The sequence below is a fragment of the Leptonychotes weddellii genome, chromosome 7, assembly GCF_054177405.1.
Source record: "Leptonychotes weddellii isolate Sample4059 chromosome 7, ASM5417740v2, whole genome shotgun sequence".
Taxonomy (NCBI): domain Eukaryota; kingdom Metazoa; phylum Chordata; class Mammalia; order Carnivora; family Phocidae; genus Leptonychotes; species Leptonychotes weddellii.
In genome coordinates this window covers 78,470,993-78,490,217 of record NC_138375.1, presented here as the reverse complement: position 1 = coordinate 78,490,217, position 19,225 = coordinate 78,470,993, and the positions used below count along the sequence as shown (strand labels likewise).

The following is a 19,225-nucleotide window of genomic DNA, read 5'->3' as shown; positions in this document are numbered from 1 at the left end:
AGAGCCCACCAAATACCTGGAAAGTCGGTCTCTACTGTTTCTTAGCAAATCACAGAATATTCCTTTATATAGGTAAAACAATCTTAAATGATTTCTGTGGCTTAGTTTTCTATTTTCATCATTGTGACGTTTAATTGAGTGATAATTATCCTAACAGATCAAAATTCCAAAACTTAAATCTTTAACTTTGTCAAGAAATCAGATGATTCAAACTGTACTCAATTAGTTTAAGAGGGAAATATCCAAATTTAACTGTCATAACTTACGTTAAGACACCAGAAATGCTACAGAACATAATACATGAGGATAAATGGGTCTATATGCACAACACTTTTTCCTTCCAAACTGAAAGACATGACTCCTAAAAAAGGAATTACGCCTGTATTGAGTCATCATCTTGTACTGAAACATAAAATGTCAAACTTGTAAGGGAAAAATGTGCTATTCTATTGCTATTTGTATTTCAATTTTTGTTTCTGAAACTAGTAGTATAAAAAGAAAAGATTTAAGAAAAATACCATTGAGTATTTACAGATACTTGGAATTATAAAACAGAAAATTTACCATACTTTAAAATACTACTAAAATAAACATTTTATTAATGACATGTGCATATCTATATAACATGTGCATCAAAACAAAAGTGACTACTGATGCCGAATAAAAAACTTTCAGAGAATGTGTACCACATGATTTAATTTTTTAAACTTTATATATATATATAAAAGCTATATTATAAATACAAAGCTAAACTATTAGAGTGCTAACAATACTGTTTATACAAAGAAACTTGACAGTAGTAAAATATGACTACATAAGATACTTATTTTTGGTCCTTTTGGAAAAAAAGAACTAAGTTTTTGTTTTTGTTTTTTTAACATGGCTCCAGGCACAAAAATAGAATATAAGATGATAACTGCAACATTCTTAGTGTTTATCCTTGTAATTCTTTAAATGTCACCAGTCATAATAGCAATGAACTCCTCTTGATTTACTGTGGTAAGAAAGAAAATGTAAGTCAGAAATATAAATTTTTTCACAGAACAATACTAGTATTTTATACTAAGTATCTTTAAATTTTATATTATACAAAATCATTAATAAACCAAGACATAGTGTTTTTCTTTTACTTTTTTGACAGGAAGTTGATCACGTTTATTAAGTAGAACCTCATGAATACAAAAATACATAACATGTGATAAACAACATAAATTAGTATTCTAGAATATTAATTACTGGAAAGACATTAAGTTCCACAAAAATCCATCATAATCGTAATATTTATATACACTTGCACAAATAGTTTTCTTTTTTTTCTTTTTATTTTTTTAAAGAATTTATTTATTATTTGAGGCAGAGAGAGAGAGCACAAGCCGGGGTGCGCAGAGGAAGAGGGAGAAGCAGGCCCCCCACTGAGCAGGGAGCCCGACGTGGGGCTTGATCCCAGGACCCTGGGATCATGACCTGAGCTGAAGGCAGACGCCCAGCTGACTGAGCCACCCAGGCGCCCCCACAAATAGTTTTAAAGCTTGACATTTTTAATTTCTTAAATGGTTAAATCCTCTTTATAATCTTTATTCTACTAGTTCATTTGGTAAACCCTTCCTTTATAAATAAGCTTATTAAATCTATCATGCATATATATTAGGATTCTAAAGGAAAATACGCTAGAATTCTTCAAAAAGTCAAATTGTTGTTTTTTGAACTTTTATATATTTAAAAGCCTAATAAAAAAAAACAAAAACAAAAAGTTGAAACCAGGTTACCAGACCTCAAAAATATCAAGAGAAATAATAATTTTAAAAGATACAAATTTAATCTTAATTAGCAAGGTAATACATCAGTTATAATATATAGATGTAAATGTAGAAAGAATTACTCATAAAGACAAATTGTTAGTTCACCAAAACCATAAATAAAATTCAGTAAGAACTTCCAGTTTATAAAATACAATTTTTAAGAAAGCAACCTAAAAATAAATAGGTAATAATCTTATTAAATATAATTTTTAAAATCAATACACACAAATACACACACATTATCAATAGAAATGTTCAGAAAAAAATGCTTCCTCTTTGTAAAACAGGTCACTTCATGGGCTCCAAAACTCAATACATAACTTAACAAAGAACAAGTTATGAATGATCATTTTGATAATGAAAACAAGAACACTGTAATGAGGAAAAAAGAGACCTGGATTCCAGTCATCGTTCTGGTACAAAACAGTTCTGTGTCTCAATTTCTTCATCTGAAAATACTGAACTACGATATGACCTTTTAGATTGCTTCTACCTGGTAATAAACAGACACTAGGGTTCCTATTCTATAGTATCTTGAAACTTAAGTGAAGATATTAGGTCATATTATAAAATTATTTTTAGTTTTCTTAGCATTGACAATAGTATCACAATTATGAAAGATAATATCCTTATTCTTAGCAGATGCATACTAAGATGTTAGGGAAGTCAAGTTCATGATATATTTTTCAGATGATCCAGAATAAAAATATACACTATAGACAAAGCAAAAAGTAAAATGTTAATTACTGAATCTAGGTAGAAGGTATAAAGGTGTTCATTGTACTAAACTAACATTTCTCCTCTATGAGAAGATTCATAATGAAAAGTTAGACAAAAATTAACCAATTAAAAAACACTAAGATAGAATATGTACATCAGGAATGAAAAAAGTATACTGGTTTTAGAAACCACACAGAAAATCTGTTTCAATAAATTATGTAAGTCATGTTTCATAAATGAAACAGAGAATAATTGCTGTGTAACACAAAAAATTATCTATTATTAAAATAAAACCACCTATCTGTGTTGAAAAACATTCCATCTTAATGGGAAAAATCCTTACTTCTGAGAAAAATTTAGGTAAGAATAACTCTTGACTTGGGCTTTAAAATAAAAACATAGGATTTGGTTTAACAAGAGGTGGAAAGAAAGTTAAGGTAGGAGACCATGAGCAATATAGTTTAAAAAAAAAAAGTGTGAAAATAAGCTCTAAGGAGTTAAGAAGAATGAGATGTCCAGAGCTGATAATGAACCATGAATCCACACATTTCAATATTAAACATCTACAAGACACTATGACAGTGTAGAACAGAATATATAGCCTGTATTACTTGAAATACTACAAATTGTAGTAGTGATCTTTAATTCTTGCACTTAAAAACATGTTTCAACATGTTACGAGAGCTATGACCCCTCTCTCTCCCAGCTTAAAAAAGAAAAAATACGTAAGTCTAAACAATTTCATCATTATACACTTAAATTTAAGAACCTCTGACTCAATCAATCTAGACTGAGGTGTCTAGACCAAAACAAGAAATAAGAGTGTGTTTTTAAGAAAAACAACATAATGAAAGCAACCTTAGAATAATTTGACTATAAATTATTTTAATAGCATAACAGAGCTATGATTAAATTACTCGAAATCTGTAAAATATGATTTGTATGATTTGTTCCTTAAAGATCTAGAACTTTTTTCTCTCAATCTGTAAAATTTCAACACTCAAATTTCAAAATTAAGTTTCATATATAGGTTTTAAAACCACAAGAGTTAATTTTTGTTATATTTACATATGAACACTTTAAAGTATTATAGCATTTAAATATATTTTAAACTATTCCATAATTTCCGTAGCCTAAAAACAGAATACTTAAGTCCAAAAAAGTGGAAAGCTAAAGGGAAGAAAGTGGCTAAGGAAAGTAAATTAGCTCCTCTAGTACCAGTGAGCCTTTCAGAAAATTAAGAAAATCTGATGCCTTTGTACATTTCCTTCTCTATCAATATCTTATATCAAGTTCCTATATCTAATAAATGTAGCACAATGCCTACCTTTAAATAAGCATCTGATAAAATATTTACTGAATCAAAGAAATACAACATTTCATTCTCCTCTACACTGCCTTTTTAAACAAAATTTTCATAAATCAATCATTTCATAGGGTAAATTTTATTACATGTCTTTTAAATAAAGAATTTAGAGAAATTGAGGCGTGTGGGTGGCTCAGTCATTAAGCATCTGCCTTCGGCTCAGGTCATATCTCAGGGTCCTGGGATTAAGTCCCGACTCAGGCTCCCTGCTCAGGGGGAGTCTGCTTCTCCCTCTCCCTCTGCCCCTCCCTACCACTCATGGCTCACATTCTCACAAATAAATAAATAAAATTAAGGGAAAAAATAAGAATGTAGAGAAATTAGGTAGATTAAATACCTTAGAGAGACCATCTGGCTTTGGTGGGGGGGGGAAACAAATTTTAGCATCTGAAGAGACAGTTGACTATTTTATTGAAAACTGAGTATTGAATATTTTATATTATAATAGCATGTAATTTTTAAAACTCCATAAACATAGAAACCTAATTAATATTTTACTTTCTAGCCTAAAAGGCAAAACAGTGGGACAAAAGTAGGGACAGGTTATTAATCTCTGAGCTTTAGTTTCCTCACTTATATAGATGCACCTATTCTGTGCATTAATAGAGATAATACTGTTTTACTTCACAAAAGCTATTATGAAAAATTAAATAACATAATACACAATATAACATGCTAAGCACAGAATCTAACATATTAACTACTATAACTACTAAATAAGTGTTAATACTCATCATTATTTAAAGATGTTCCCCTTTGGGTTTTTATTTTTTTTAAAGCTTTATTTGCTAGAGAGAGAGCGTGTACGTGTGGGCACACACAGGTGGTTGGGGGGCAGATGGAGAGGGAGCAGCAGACTCCCAGGGAGCCCGATGCAGGGCTCAATCCCAGGACCCCGGGATCATGACCTGAGCTAAAGGCAGATGCTTAACTGACTGAGCCCCCCCCAGGCGCCCCCCCACCTTTTTTAAAGATTTTATTTACACTTTGGGTTTTTAAATGTTGCTTTTATTTTTCTAAAAAGATTTACTGTGTTGTATATATCTTGGGAGCAATAATGGGGAAGGGATTCTTTTGATATCATTACCACAGCTCTAGTTATATTTTGCATTATATCTTTTTTCTTTAACTCCTCCTTTACCATATTTATTATTCTATATACACAATTAAAAAACTTTTTTTTTTCAGGGATGCCTGGGTGGCTCAGTCGGTTGGGCGACTGCCTTTGGCTCAGGTCATGATCCCAGGGTCCTGGGATCAAGTCCTGCATCAGGCTCCTTGCTCAGTGGGGAGCCTGCTTCTCCCTCTGCCTTCTGATCCCCCTGCTTGTGCTCTCTCTCTCTGACAAAATCTTTTAAAAAAATTTTTTTTCATTGCTCCTAAATACTAAAGTATGAAAAATTCATAAAGAGCAGAATTACTAAAGTCCACAAAAAAGACAGCAAGTATTATGATCTTTACTAGTTTAACATATACAAAGAAAACAGGTTACATCAAACAAAACTGCAGCCAAAAGAATCCAAATAAACAAGTTATTATAAAATGTAACTTGTATTTTCTCAAAAATGGGCAGTTTTTCATACAGCTGCAGAGACCCATATAAGTAAACGCAGTACCCAAAGCCAGACTAAATGTATTATAGTTCTCATTATTTCTGAATATGAAAATGCCTTTCAACAATAATTTCCTGGACTTGGCATAGTAAGAGTCATACTTAGCATGCCTTGTTTGAGAAATAAATAATGTCAAAGAGCTACTATGAATTCTGAATAATAAGTATTTTTATCAATTGCAAGAGCATTTACAGATATAAGTAAGAGCAGTATATGTATGCATGTGCAATACTATTATTCATATGGTCTATAGACAATATTTGATGCATATACCCAGACTGCATGCAATACTTCAGAAGGCCCCCCGCTCCCAGAAACTCACATCTCAAATTGGAAACTACCAGATTAGATGAATTTAATATAAGAACAAACCCTTCCCCCCCAACAAAAAAGACAAATCTTAACAATAAAAGACTATGTATCACTGTATTTTATTTGTAATCAATCACTTAGAAAAAATAGAAAAAATGTTACTTACCTAACTAGTCATTTGAATAAATGACAGTAGGATGCTCAAGCAACAGTTGTATGGTGACTTAAAGTAAAGCAAGCATTAAGAACCAAAGAAATGTTTTAAGGATGCACTAAAATCTTCAAGCAATAGAGCACAGGTATGAACTCTGAGATTAAAAAGCAGCAAACAGAGCAGACTAACAAGGGATGCAAGAAATGGACACATTTTCTAGGCAAAGTTTTACATCAAGTTTGAATTTAAGAGGCAGCTTCCTAATTGATATTTTCTTCTAGTGTCAAATGAAGCTAATAACCAAAATCTAACTTGCATGTGCCTAGAACAGGAAAGAAAATAACTATCTTTTGACACATGTAGTAGCCATTACTAAAGATATAAAAAATAGATATATCAAGATTCTCTATGCCATTGAAGATAGTACCCTTACAGAACGGAGCTGCTTTAAAGCTAGTTTGGGGTAACAGCCAACAGCTGGGGAAGACACAAAAATTTTTAAAATATGAAGGCAGTAGATACTAAATCCAAATATTAGAGTGAGAGCTCAAGAAATCATTTAATTTTCCTCAAGTTTTAATCATCTTTGTTTTAAAATATAAATAAATCCCTTCAAAGAACTAGTATTAAAAAGTTCATAATGTTCAAATAATATTTACATAAATATAATGAGAAAGTATAATAATGCACAATTCTAAAGGACAATCTACAAACCTGAACTAATAGCTAGTTGCTACTGTCTTACCTCCTTATTAAAGCATACCAGTATTTCCAATATTTCCGGTAATATATATATTATGTATATATTTATGTACATATGTATAGTTGATACTGTATCAACATATATCTACTGTAACACACACTCCTGCTTAGGGCTTTAAGTCAATAAACATCAGAGCACTCATGTTCAAGAAAATGCAGGGGAATATAAAGATAAGTAAAGATACAAAAAAAGGAAAACAAGCTTCCATTTAATGCTAAGCACCTTCAAATATCTTCCTTTAATACTTACAACCATCCTGGAAGGTATCTCCCTTCTCATTTTAATAAATGGGAAACCAAGATTCAGAAAACATTGAAAACTTGCACAAGATTACACAGCAACTACGTAAGTGGTAGAGATTCAATTCGAATCCAGATCTGTATGATTCCAAAGCCTCAGGCCTTTCATGCTATGATTCCATACTGCTCTTAACGGACTTAAAATATACTGGAGAGATACACATGTATGTAACTAACAGAAGGCATTGTATAAAAATGTCAAAGTATTTTGTTCCTCTAAATGGAGATCTCATAATTCATCAGAGACCACTAGGGAAGGCTTCTGAGAAAAAGATGGGAGTTTAAAATGTACCAGAGAGGGACAACTGGGTGGCTCGACTGGATAAGCATCTGCCTTCAACTCAAGTCATGATCCTGTGGTCCTGGGATTGAGCCCCACATCAGGCTCCCTGCTCAGCAGGGGAGTCTGCTTCTCCCTCTCCCTCTCCCTTTGCCCCCTCCCTGCTTCTGCTCTCATTCTCTCACAAATAAATAAAATCTTAAAAAAAAAAAAAAAAAAACTGTACCAGAGAGAAAGACTAACATATTAGCAGACAGAAACTGGCAATTAGAACATTCTAGGACTTTAAGGAATGGCATGATGAAAAAGGCACAGCATAAAAAAGTGTTTTCAGGATAGTGTATTTGGACAAGGTATGTATGTATGGGAGGTGAACGTTAAAACAGAAAAGTGGAAGACAGTTAGAGCAGAACATATCTTAGAAAGCTTTGATATTTACTCTGTAGGCACTGAAGAATCATTCAGCATTTGAAGAGGGGAATGACATCATAAAACTTGTACTTTAGGAAAATAATTATCAACAGACTGAATCAGAGGGCAGAGGCTCATAGGCATAGAGGGCAATTAGGAAGCTAAAGAGACCACATCTGCCTTCTTCATTGTGTAGCACCAGTTAGCACACAAGGCACGGTATCCAGCAGGCATTCAAGGAAATAATGAATGAGGCTATGATAACATTCCTACAAAGAAATTAGGGCCTGAACTAGGGCAGCAGCAGTAAATAAAGATATAAAAAAAAGATTCAAAACATTTAAAGGGTAGAACCAATAGAACTTAGTTACAGTTTAGAAGTACATGTAGGTTAAGGAAGAAGGCAATAAAAGCTGTTATTTTACTGAGTAGCTGAAATTTTGGTGATTCTTCATCCTCAAAGAAAAGTCAAGTACCTTCTTGGAAGTGTGGAACGTCACGTTACAAACAGTATAGTTGGTTTTAAAAGATCTGCATCATTCTGAATTAAATTATGTGAAATGTTTAGGCAAAAAGCCCATGACAGGATGAACAACAATTATACCAAACAGAGAGAGTCTGCAATGGGTCTTGAAAATCATTTGATTTTAGAAAAATTTACTGTATGCATACATGAGGGCTAATACCTGGAATATGTGTTTTACTCAAAACTTACTTTCTCCATCACCATCTTTATCAAATTCTTCTATCATAGCCCGAAGTTCTTCATCACTCATGTTTTCACCCAATTCTCTGGCAACACGTCGCAAATTCCTCAAGCTTATTTTACCTGAATCATCATCATCAAATAGTTTAAATGCCTTTAATATTTCTTCATGTGGATCTCTTTCCAATATCCAGTCTGTCACTATAGTTAAAAGAAAGTTAAAAAATTTTAAAAACACTTTATAAAAATCACAAATGCATCCATCTGTGAAATCAACAAGTGTTAGATGAGAATTAAAGTTGTGAATCTTTCAACATTTAGTTTCATAATACTGCCAAATCAGAGCCCCAAAACCCAAAATGATAAACCTGAAATTACAAAAATCAAATCCGTATTTTAAAATTTAATCTTTGCTATCAACAATTCATCCCATTATAAGAGTATGCAAAACTATCTCACACAGAGGCAAAATAAAAAGCATTATATTCCATATTTATTTAAGGTCTACTATTGTTAAGAATTGCACTATGCTCCACTGACAGCAAACACAGAAGTCTAGGAGTTTGTAACTTAGTTGTAGATATGATATACCAACAAAGCAATTAAGACTAATTAGATAAAAGATGTCTGATGTCTAAACTTAATAGTAACATTATTGTTCCTCAAGTTAAATCTAATTTAAAGACACAAAAATCACGACAAATTAATAAAATGCACTGCCATCATTGATAAAGACACAATGTCAGACAGATGAAAATTCTGCTGATATCTTCATGATTTGAGGAAACTCTTGGTTTTCCAAAATATGAGAAGCAGTTACCAAAAGGACTGAACATGATTACAGTAAGAAAGCTTCCATACCCGCCCCCCCCAAAAAAAGAAAAGTTCTGGAAAGATCTCTCTAAAGTCATGCCCATTTTGTTCAGCAAGATAATAACTCTCAGACAACTAAAAGTGAGAAATTACCAGACCTCAATATAAATTATATATTTTAATAGGCTAAATGTAATAATATATAACAATAGTAAACAATATTTTCAATATTTGCAGTCTTTATTCAATAGCCACAATAACATAAAGTAAAAATCTGTGGTATAAATTTTTTTAAGTTACTAGATCAAATTCTGAAAATAACTAAGTAAACATCTCTGAAGTAATTCCACATGCTAGTCTACCACTACAACAAAAATTATTTATGACTTTCACTGTGCCATTAAAAATAACTCAGTCCTGGTGAGGTTTACAGAATCTTAAAAACTTGCGCAAATGTTTGTAGATGGAAAGTACTGGAATGTTTAATACACCCAAAAAGAGAAATACAATTCAAGCCCACAAAAAATTATTATTGTTGTGCTGTAATGTCATCATGTTTGGTTTGAGTAAGCTTTTAGGATAAGCACCTATTTAAGCTAATGTTAAAACATCTACATACATATTTAGTAGTTTTCTATTATCCATTAATTGTACCCAAAAAGTCTTTCAAGTAACTAATTGAAGTATATTACTATAAGTATGCAAATCACCAAAGCTCATAAATATTCAATCAAAAGGAGTTGGCATATATACAGCCATAACACCAAAATAAAATACCATGCTTAACTCTATGGCTCATACTCAACTTATTTTGAATTTAGTCCCAACAAAAAAGCAGGACAAGGAAAAAAAAGTGTTAAGAAATTTTCTTCACCAATTAAATAATTTACATGACAGGTGAACCAAAAAAGCAGCTTGCTGAAAGTATTAATGTACTTAAAGAAGCAACAGGGTGATGTGGGGAACAGATGGGGCTCCAAGATGTATAAATTCTTATCCCACTAGTGCTTTAATTGTGTTAGTTACTTCAGACTTATGTGTATATATAATCTTTTATCAATACTTTGCCTTAGAATACAACTTTTCTTGGGAATTATAAATACCCATCATTTTGGACAACTAAAACATTGTAACTTTATGGTGTCTCTCCTCCATGCCTTCATGCTCTAATCCTATTCCACAAAGTAGAATTTAATTATAAGGAATACACTTTTTTCCCAATGAAAATAAGTCAACTAACATACAGTTAAGGTGGGTTCAATTCACAAATTTCTGTCCATGTAACTCTATTTTCAAAAAATCATACTACCAGAAATATACTTCCTCAAAATAGTTAGACCTTACACATTATAAAAATCAGTTAAGAACACAGCCCATTAAAAAACATCACATTAAAAGTTTATCAAAAATCATTAAAAGTACTGCTAGAAATATAGCTTCAACCATATTTCTCATTGTCTTTTGGGGGTTTCTATCCAAAAATAAAAGTTACTTTAGGGCGCCTGGGTGGCTCAGTTGGTTAAGCGACTGCCTTCAGCTCAGGTCATGATCCCAGAGTCCTGGGATCGAGTCCCACATCGGGCTCCCGGCTCAGCGGGGAGCCTGCTTCTCCCCTCTGACCCTCTCCCCTCTCATGCTGTTTCTCTCTCTCTCTCTCTCAAATAAATAAATAAAATCTTTAAAAAAAAAAAAAAGTTACTTTAAACTCAACATTTTGGAACCCAAACTCCTCCTACTATCACCAAGATAGTGGCTGATGCCCCACCTCAAAAAAGATAACAGCACCATTAACAGATATCTCCCCTATTTGAAGTCTAAACATTTTAAATCCCATAAACCTAACCAGTGATTAATTCCCAGAGTACTGAGGACACTACCTTTTTTACTCTTAAATGTATCTCTTTTTATTCTCACCACCCTCAGCATAATAGAAGTCTGTTTTTTTCCTGTCTGCAGTCTCTCTTCCCTCCAACCCATCTTTAATACTCTCAATAGAGTTACCTTTCTAAAATATATCATCTTCTCTTCCTCAGAAACTGAAAATGATCACCTGCTAACTGAAGTCCAAGCACTACACATGATGCAAGACTACGTATTTGGCCCAATCCTATCTTTGCATTTTCCTAACCTCCACAACAGGAGGCTACCTGGTTTCCCAAACATACTATACTTCTACTATACCACTCTTTGTTGTTGCTGTTTTCTCTGCCTGCAATGTCTTTCTCTACTCGTTCCCACAATCTTCTCTTTAGGACGAAATCCTATTCACATCCCAAAAGGTCTAAATTAAAAATCCCCTCTGCAAAGTCTTCTTCAATTGCTCTAGACCAGGAATTGACAATTCTCTTTGTTTTTGTTAAAGGCCAGACAGTAAATATTTTTGGCTTTGTGGAGGGTATAAGGTCTCTGACTAAACTACTTCCTCTGCCATGACAGCACAAAGGCAGCATAAAAGATGAGGCAGTGTGGAAGCAACAGCTGAATTTAGCCTAAGGGCTGTAGTTTGCCAACTTCTGCTCCAAACAAAATTATAATTTACCACAGAACACTATAGCTTGTTATTACCTACATTTAAATGGTAAGCTCCTTGAAAGAACCTTTTAGCAACTTTTAATTCCCCTCCCTCAACGCAAAGTACCTAATGCCAAAAAATTCAGGGAATGTTTGTTAAATAAGCAAAGCAAAAACAGTAATAGAATATTCTATTCTAAATAGGCAATGGAATAATTCATTTGTGCCAATAAAAGAGGGAGTACAAACATCTGACTTATCTTGGTCTTACTTTAAAGGAGCAATTCCTAAAACATCTTTGTTACTACTCACTAACCTCAAGCTGTCTAGATTCTTAACTTACATTAAATATATTTTAATATTTTTTTCTAACATTGGGAAAATTCTGGTTCAGTGTTAGACTTCATCCAGAAATATCTGCAGAATAATATCCTTCAATAGTAATAGATAATACATAAAACTAAGACTCAAATGTTCTGATTTGGAGTTATTTGTTCCAAAGTATAAAATATACATTCATCTGTGCTCAGTTATTATTGAAAAATAATCAACAAATGGAGAGAATACATAGTTCTTGACTGACTTCTAAACAGTAATACATTTTTGACTACTGGTACTGAGGATAGCTGAAGTATGCTAAGCTGGTCAAAAGTTTGATCTTTGAAAGTCAGAGCAGAAGTTTAGTCATGGCCATTTATTCTGTAAAGAACCCAGTATAAGTGCTCTGTTAATAACATAGAAAAGATGGAGGATCAGGAAAAGGTGAAGATGGCATGGGACTCTGGCTTCAACTGCTAATAAAATCGCAATTTTAAAATTGTATTTACTTAAGATGAAATAATGTGTTGCATAAAATTATTAAGGATGATATAATGCCTAAAATAGCCTGCAACTATGAAAAAAAAGTAATCAGAAAACTGTACTTTTTATGTTCCAGTGATGCATACACAATCATTACTAGGCATTAAAACAAAGTGAAACAAAGACAATTTTTTAAAGTAATAATAACAAATACTTAATAGTACTTTCTATAGCTAGGCCCCCTTCTAGTAAGCATTTTACATATTAACTTATTTATTCCTCCCAAGAACCCACAAGACAGTACAACTATCCCCATTTTATATCTGCAAATGAGACACAGACAAGTAAAATGACCAAGTTAAACAGCTAGTAAGTGGCAAAACCAAGATATGAACCCAGGCATTCTGGTTCCAAAATGTCCATGCTAAACCACTACATTGTACCAAATGTGCCTGAATTGTAGCTCTTTCCTAACAGTATCATTACCACTATATCCTTAACACCCGTTTCTATAAATCAACAATCTAAATAAGAACTTGGATTAGTCCAACTTATCATAAACTACAGAAGAGCTTCAATACTGAAAGACTAAAAGAATAAAGATGGCTCCCTCCCTCTCTCAAGTAAATAAATCTACAGATTAGAAGAAAACAACACAATATGCTCCCCAAAGGGGTGAGCTGCCTTTCTAAACAGTGATTTCCTAGTTTACAAGGTGGGGCTCTTCTGTGTCGTGCTTTCTCTTTTAGGTTTATGCTTTAATTTCCCTCTTCCTCACCTTGATTTTGAGTTTTCAGATTAAAAAAATAAAACCAATGATTTAATGATATGAATCTATCTTTTCCAAACTGCCCTTTCTTTTTGCTTTCTATATTGCTTCTTTCTGAATATTTACACAAAGGTTTTGTGTGTGAAACTGGATTTGTTCCTAAATTTTTTAAATATCTAAAAATAACTCTGATATGCTTATATTATGACATATATAAGGTGGTATTACTGCTTTAGAAAATTTAATTAAAAAAGCACTTTATGAATATTATGTACATTCTGTGTATAATATTCTATGCGATATATTTAAATCATAATAGCAAAGTCCTTGCCTTCCAGAATCTCCTATTCTAAAAAAGCCTGATATATGCTATAACTAATTCACTATAATCAACTATATGAAAATTCAATCATATTAAGCTCACGACACAATATGCTTAGTTGGTTGTTCTAAAATGTTTTCTCCTGCTTGAGTTTGCCAAATGCCTCCTTTACTACAATCCTCTCCCGACCCTCAACTTTAAACAGATGACTTTATTCACTGAGATCAAGTCATACAGAATATATAGCCCCTCATAAGCTTTGTCAACCTAAAGGCATGCACTTCCTCTACAGTCAAAGATACCAAATGCTACAGGTTTTCTCTTCTCCCACTCTGCCAACAAAAATCATACACCAGAATGGTCTTAGGAAATATTTTCCAAACAAAAGGATACCGAATTTTCTGTTTTACTCTAAGAAAATAATTTTTTGATCACCCTTTTAGTTTTATCACATAATATAAACACAGGTTACTTAGGAAGACATCTTTCCACAAAAAGCTACATAATAGTTCCTTGATTAGAATCTTCAGGACAAAAGCCAAAATGATAAATCCCATAATGAGGCTGTAAATCTTATTTTTCTTTAAAATAAGGGAAAAGAGTGCCCCCAAACCCCCATTATAATATCTACCTTATACAGCAATGTTCAATAACAAAATTCCAGAGAATTAAAAAAATACTAACGGATAATTTCCTAACAAGTGCTAATTACAAAGACCTTTATTAAAATACACACCAACTTCATTAAAATCTTCAAAGGTGATTTTCCCTGTGGCTTCTCTGTCATAATCTTTAAGAATCTTCAGTACATCAGCTTTTTTTACATCAAACCCCAAAGCTCTCATTGCCACCTTTTGGATTAAAAGGGAAAAGCAAATTATAAACCACTCTTTCGAAAGAAGTGACTTCCAATTCTTAAATAAATTTTTACAACTTAGGGCTATCAGCACATTAGTAAAATATTTAATTCTTTTGCATGTTTTATGTCTCTAAAAAAATCAAAGTGATAGTTTTTCTCTACTACTGAAATTAAACAGCAATTTTTTCATTTATATATCCTTTTTTTATAGAACAAACCAGTTGTTTATAAAATACACTATACAATGGACTGACTTACTATACAGATCATCTTAACAAGTTATTTGTTCTCAAACGATTAACCACCAAAATGAAAAAAAGGCATAGCATAAATATTAAAAATTTATACAACAGAAGAGATAAAAGAATTAAAATAAGAGTTATCCTGAGACTCTACATGATTAGTTATTAAGTATAAATAGTCCAGGCCCCTGAGTTTAAAGAAAGAAGAAATCTTGTTACTATTAACAAAAAAGGAGAGACATGATACTGATTAAAGAAGTCTTACTTGGAAAGGTTCCATTTGTTCTCTGATGTATGGACAAAATAAAGTAAAAGAGCACTGAGAAAAGGATGACTGGCTTTAAAACAGATACCATAATATATAGGCTTGAGGACAGTGAACAGAGCAGCTTACCTTACCTGAAACAGGAAGAGCTCAGATGGAAACAAGCAGTTAGCAAATGAGAAAAGTAGGTAGTAGTAAAAGTGTGGGGAGCAGTCAATAAAAACCAAAGGAATCTGAACTTTATGCAGTGTACAATGAGGAGCCACTAAAGGTTTACGAACAATGAACAATATGAGGAAAGAATCTTAGAAAGATGAATCTAATGGTAGTATATAGAGTGAACTAGAAATGGAGAAACCATTTAGGAAGATCCAGGTATGAAATAAGATCCTAAACCAAGATAATAACAATGGTTAACAAATGGAAGAGACATTATAGAGGAAGAACTGATCAAAACTGGATAAATGAAAAAAAAAAAAAAAACAGTGGAAAAAGAGAGCTAAAGAGCTACCAAAATGTTGCCTTTCTTATTGTGCTGAGTGTGAGATCTGTACTACCCTAAACAAACTCTTGCATCTTTATAAATAATTCTAGGTCCTAGGGTTGACAGTTTTCCCCCATTAGCATGTGTCAACATCAGACATCACTTACATCGTTTGCACCAGAGAAAGTATGTGAAGAATGTATTACTAACATGTCCAAATTAAAAGAGAAATAACACTCTCACAATGTGAAAAAAGAATGAGTCACCAAAAAAAAACCAAAACCAAAAACAAAAAAAACAAAAAATCCAAAAAAAAAACAAAAAAAACCCCAACAGTGGGAAGAAGAATACAGTAAGAACTGTTTAAATCCTATAATATGAATTACTTTTATTATGTGAATGAAAAATAAGGCCCTCCATAGTAATGTATTTTTATATTTAAAATACTATTCACTTTACAATGTGAAAGGAAAGTAAAAAGATATTAGGAGTATTATTCAATTTTATTATAGCATTTAACTGTGAACATCTAAAATGGTTTCGTATTTCCACAACCAGTTTAGTTAAAATACTTTAGAAATGTACTGTAACCAACTATCAAAAATGCAAATAATTTTAACAGAAAAATATACATTTTGAAGTACCCTATTACCTTTAATTCATGATAATCTATTGCTTCATCTTTGTCTGTGTCAAATAGTTCAAAAGCATCTTTAATTTCTTGTTTCTGTTCTTCAGAGAGTTCTCTTCTTTTTTTCCTCTTTGTTTTGTCTACTACAAGCTCATTTCTATGAAAAGAAAAAATGTCTATTCAGTCTACTTTAATCCTATTCTCCTGTGCATCTAGATGATTAAAATAAGATTCCAAAATGCAACAAAAAAATTAACCAATGAATACTTTTTAAAATTTCTACAAAGGAAGTATTTGGGAGAAAAATGAATTTTCCTTACATGAGTCAAAGCTTTGATCACTCCATAGTCTAAGCTGCTATAAATCTGCACTTTCCAAAACTGAAAAGTGTTACAGGTTATTAAAAGAAATGAGGACCTAACTTTCTTTCCTTCTGACTTTGTATTTATTCTCAATGATATTAATGTGGAAGAAATAAGAACTGTGAATAAAAAAACATTACTTTCATGACAGAAATCCCAACAAAAAACCAAGGCACTCATACATAACTATTCACATTACTCTACAACATAGTGTTAAAAAAAATCAGAGGAAAATTCATAATTGATGATCACTATATATTTGGTTTACTTTTGATAGCATTTATAAGTTATCAAAATTACTACCCAAAAAAGCATATAATTTAACAACTTACAAAGTTTTTGGCATTGTAGGTTAAAAGTGATTTAGATTACATATTTCTAAGTTTGGCACTTTATTTATAATTTCTTCCATTGATATTAACAAATCAACCAAAATACTGAAGTCTAAATATAGACTAAACCATAAAAATTAAATGCCAAAAAAGTATATTTGTGCTAATTTTCTATAATATAAAGTGAAGAGTCAATGGTTTTGTAAATCTCACTTGTAAATTTAGATTTAGTTTCTCATAAACCCCGGGTATTTTTTTTAAAGGAAATTCTATTTACAAAGCCAGAAATGTCTTAAGAGATACTGATCTTAGTGTTCCAAAATTTCAAATGGGGCTGCAACATCTGTATAAAAACACTCCGTTTTGAAACAATTTCATAAAACTTCAAAATGTAAAGCTTGGTTGATTTTAATAAAACGTTATCTATTTGCTCGTGTTTTGCTCTCTAAAAATCTACAACAAAGGAAAGAAATGATTAGAAAGTGATCAGAAAAGGTATAATAAATAAAGCTGAGGAAAATCTTTCTTTCACAAGAGACCTGACTTCACACAAGCTTGGACATTCCCGGGGTCATTTTCTCTGGACGGCGAAGTCCACCACAGACCTACAATTGATTCCACGCAAGGAATCTCTTAGCCGAACGAGGCAGCTGTTTGGAGAGGTGTAACTACTTATTTTTAAGGTAAAACGTCTACATGGCGCTGGGGCAACAGGGGGTTAGAGACTAGAATTGAATTAAAGGTAAAGAAACTCAAAAAACTTGAAAAACCTAAGAGAGAGATTACCAGTTAAAGTCATTTAGGTTATACCTTAAAACAGGGCCCCAGGATAAAATCAAGGAGGGGTTTTACGTTATTTCCAAAATTTATAGTTAAGTACGATGGCATTAGAGCAGCTAAGGTGGTGCCGTGGACCAGGAAGGCGGAGCTGAATGAAAGGAGGTATGCTCCTTGGCCTGATTTCTCGCAGAAACACCGCGAGAAGAAACATCGCGATATTTCACTCCGTCCTCGCATCTAAAATAACCCGTCTTTTTGGTGGTGGAAAGCCCAACGCACTGCTAAACCTAACTACCTCAGCAGAAATGCACGGGACTCATCACCTGCGAGACACCACGGCCCCCAGGGTGAGGGGTCTGGACCCGGGAAGGTTGGCCGAGGCTCCTCTCCCTCGTCCCAAACTGCATCCCCTTCCTCGCCTCGGCCCCAACTACCTCCCTTCTGCACACACCCGCCCTAGGGCCCGCTGCGGGGTGTGGAGAGCATTGCGGCCTCCTCATTACCGACCTCAGAGCTAAACTCATTTTCTCTTCGGACAGAGACGTTCCTCTCAAGAACGACTTTAACGCCCTACCCAAGGCAGCACGACTTCCACAAGCCGTTCAACAGACACTCACGACCTCAGCGGCCTCAAGGACCTCCCACAAGGTAGACACTTCTGAGCCGGATTGGTTAACATTGCTAACGTCCTGGCCATTGAGACGGAAGCGTCACTAGTCCTCTGCTCTCATTGGGCAAATTTCGCGTCAATCAAAGAAACCGCTCTTCCCTGTTCTTCTGCTGCCCCTCCTCCCGCCCTTTAGATTGGCCTGTCGCGGTTTCCACGAATGCTTTGCGGAGCGAGGGTCTGGGTATTTGCGTGATAGATTGGGCGGTAGGTGGTTGGATCTCGCCTCACGCAAGGAGGCCTGTAGCCTGTGGCGAGTGACCGGAGACGAGACGGACAACTCCAAGGGAAAGGAAGGAAGGGAGAAGAGGCATGGCTGCGGGGTTAGCCTCCTCAGCTAGAGGGAGGGAGTAGCTGGGGAATGAGGCCTGCCAAGTTTGGCTTCGCTATGTTGTATGAAAGGAAAGAAGGTTAGCACTCCCCTTGACAAGGATGGAAGAGGTCCTCGGGCGTGTCAACACGCATACGGTTAAGGCATGCCACCTACTTCGCTATATTCTAAAACCTTGGATGGCCTGAGTACATAGGGAGTTTGTTTAAAACGCAGATTTAAATGTATCTTTCTCCCATTCTGATTTTAGTAGGTATGAATCTGCATTCTTTTATTCCTTACAAACTGTCCAGGTGATTCTAAGGCAGGGGCTGTAGATTATATTTGTATAATTAGGGGGTTGAATTACTAGGCTATTTACGGTGAAGCGGTACTTAACCGGCCTTTATCTCCCCTCTTCCTCCTTGAATGGATTTGTTCTCTTATGTCCTTTATTTTCCAGTGTTGTGAGCTGCTTACACACATTATGTTATCTGAAGTTGCAAACTAAGTTCTTGAAGCTCATTTGGGTAATTAAATTGTTTACTTGTTTATCATTTCTACTAGGCTTTCTTTTTTTTTTTTTTAAAGATTTTTTATTTATTTATTTGAGACAGAGAGAATGAGAGACAGAGAGCATGAGAGGGAGGAGGG

The 19,225-nt window shown here is 33.7% G+C and overlaps 2 protein-coding genes and 1 non-coding gene across 5 annotated transcripts in view; 2 read left to right on the top strand and 1 right to left on the bottom strand.

Annotated features, from left to right (window-relative positions):
* Positions 1–576: 576 nt before the first annotated feature.
* On the bottom strand, positions 577–18,242 carry CETN3 (centrin 3). Its single transcript, XM_006730687.3, has 5 exons — positions 18,102–18,242; positions 16,142–16,277; positions 14,376–14,490; positions 8,433–8,624; positions 577–994 (listed from the first exon to the last, which is right to left on the bottom strand). The coding sequence occupies exons 1-5, from the start codon at positions 18,116–18,118 to the stop codon at positions 951–953; spliced, it is 504 nt and encodes a 167-aa protein (XP_006730750.1). The 5' UTR covers positions 18,119–18,242; the 3' UTR covers positions 577–950.
* The window catches only part of POLR3G (RNA polymerase III subunit G), a 95,207-nt gene continuing 94,139 nt past the window's right edge, over positions 18,158–19,225 (top strand). The window contains exon 1 of one of the 3 annotated variants that reach the window (XM_081826589.1): positions 18,158–18,242. The gene's annotated coding sequence lies outside the window, so the exon portion shown is untranslated. Of the gene's footprint in view, positions 18,672–19,225 lie in introns of all 3 variants that reach the window. The other 2 variants (XM_081826586.1, XM_081826587.1) reach the window with 2 other exon arrangements.
* On the top strand, positions 18,650–18,770 carry LOC115940038 (U6atac minor spliceosomal RNA). The gene has a single exon (XR_004074822.1). It is a non-coding gene; the product is annotated as a U6atac minor spliceosomal RNA (small nuclear RNA).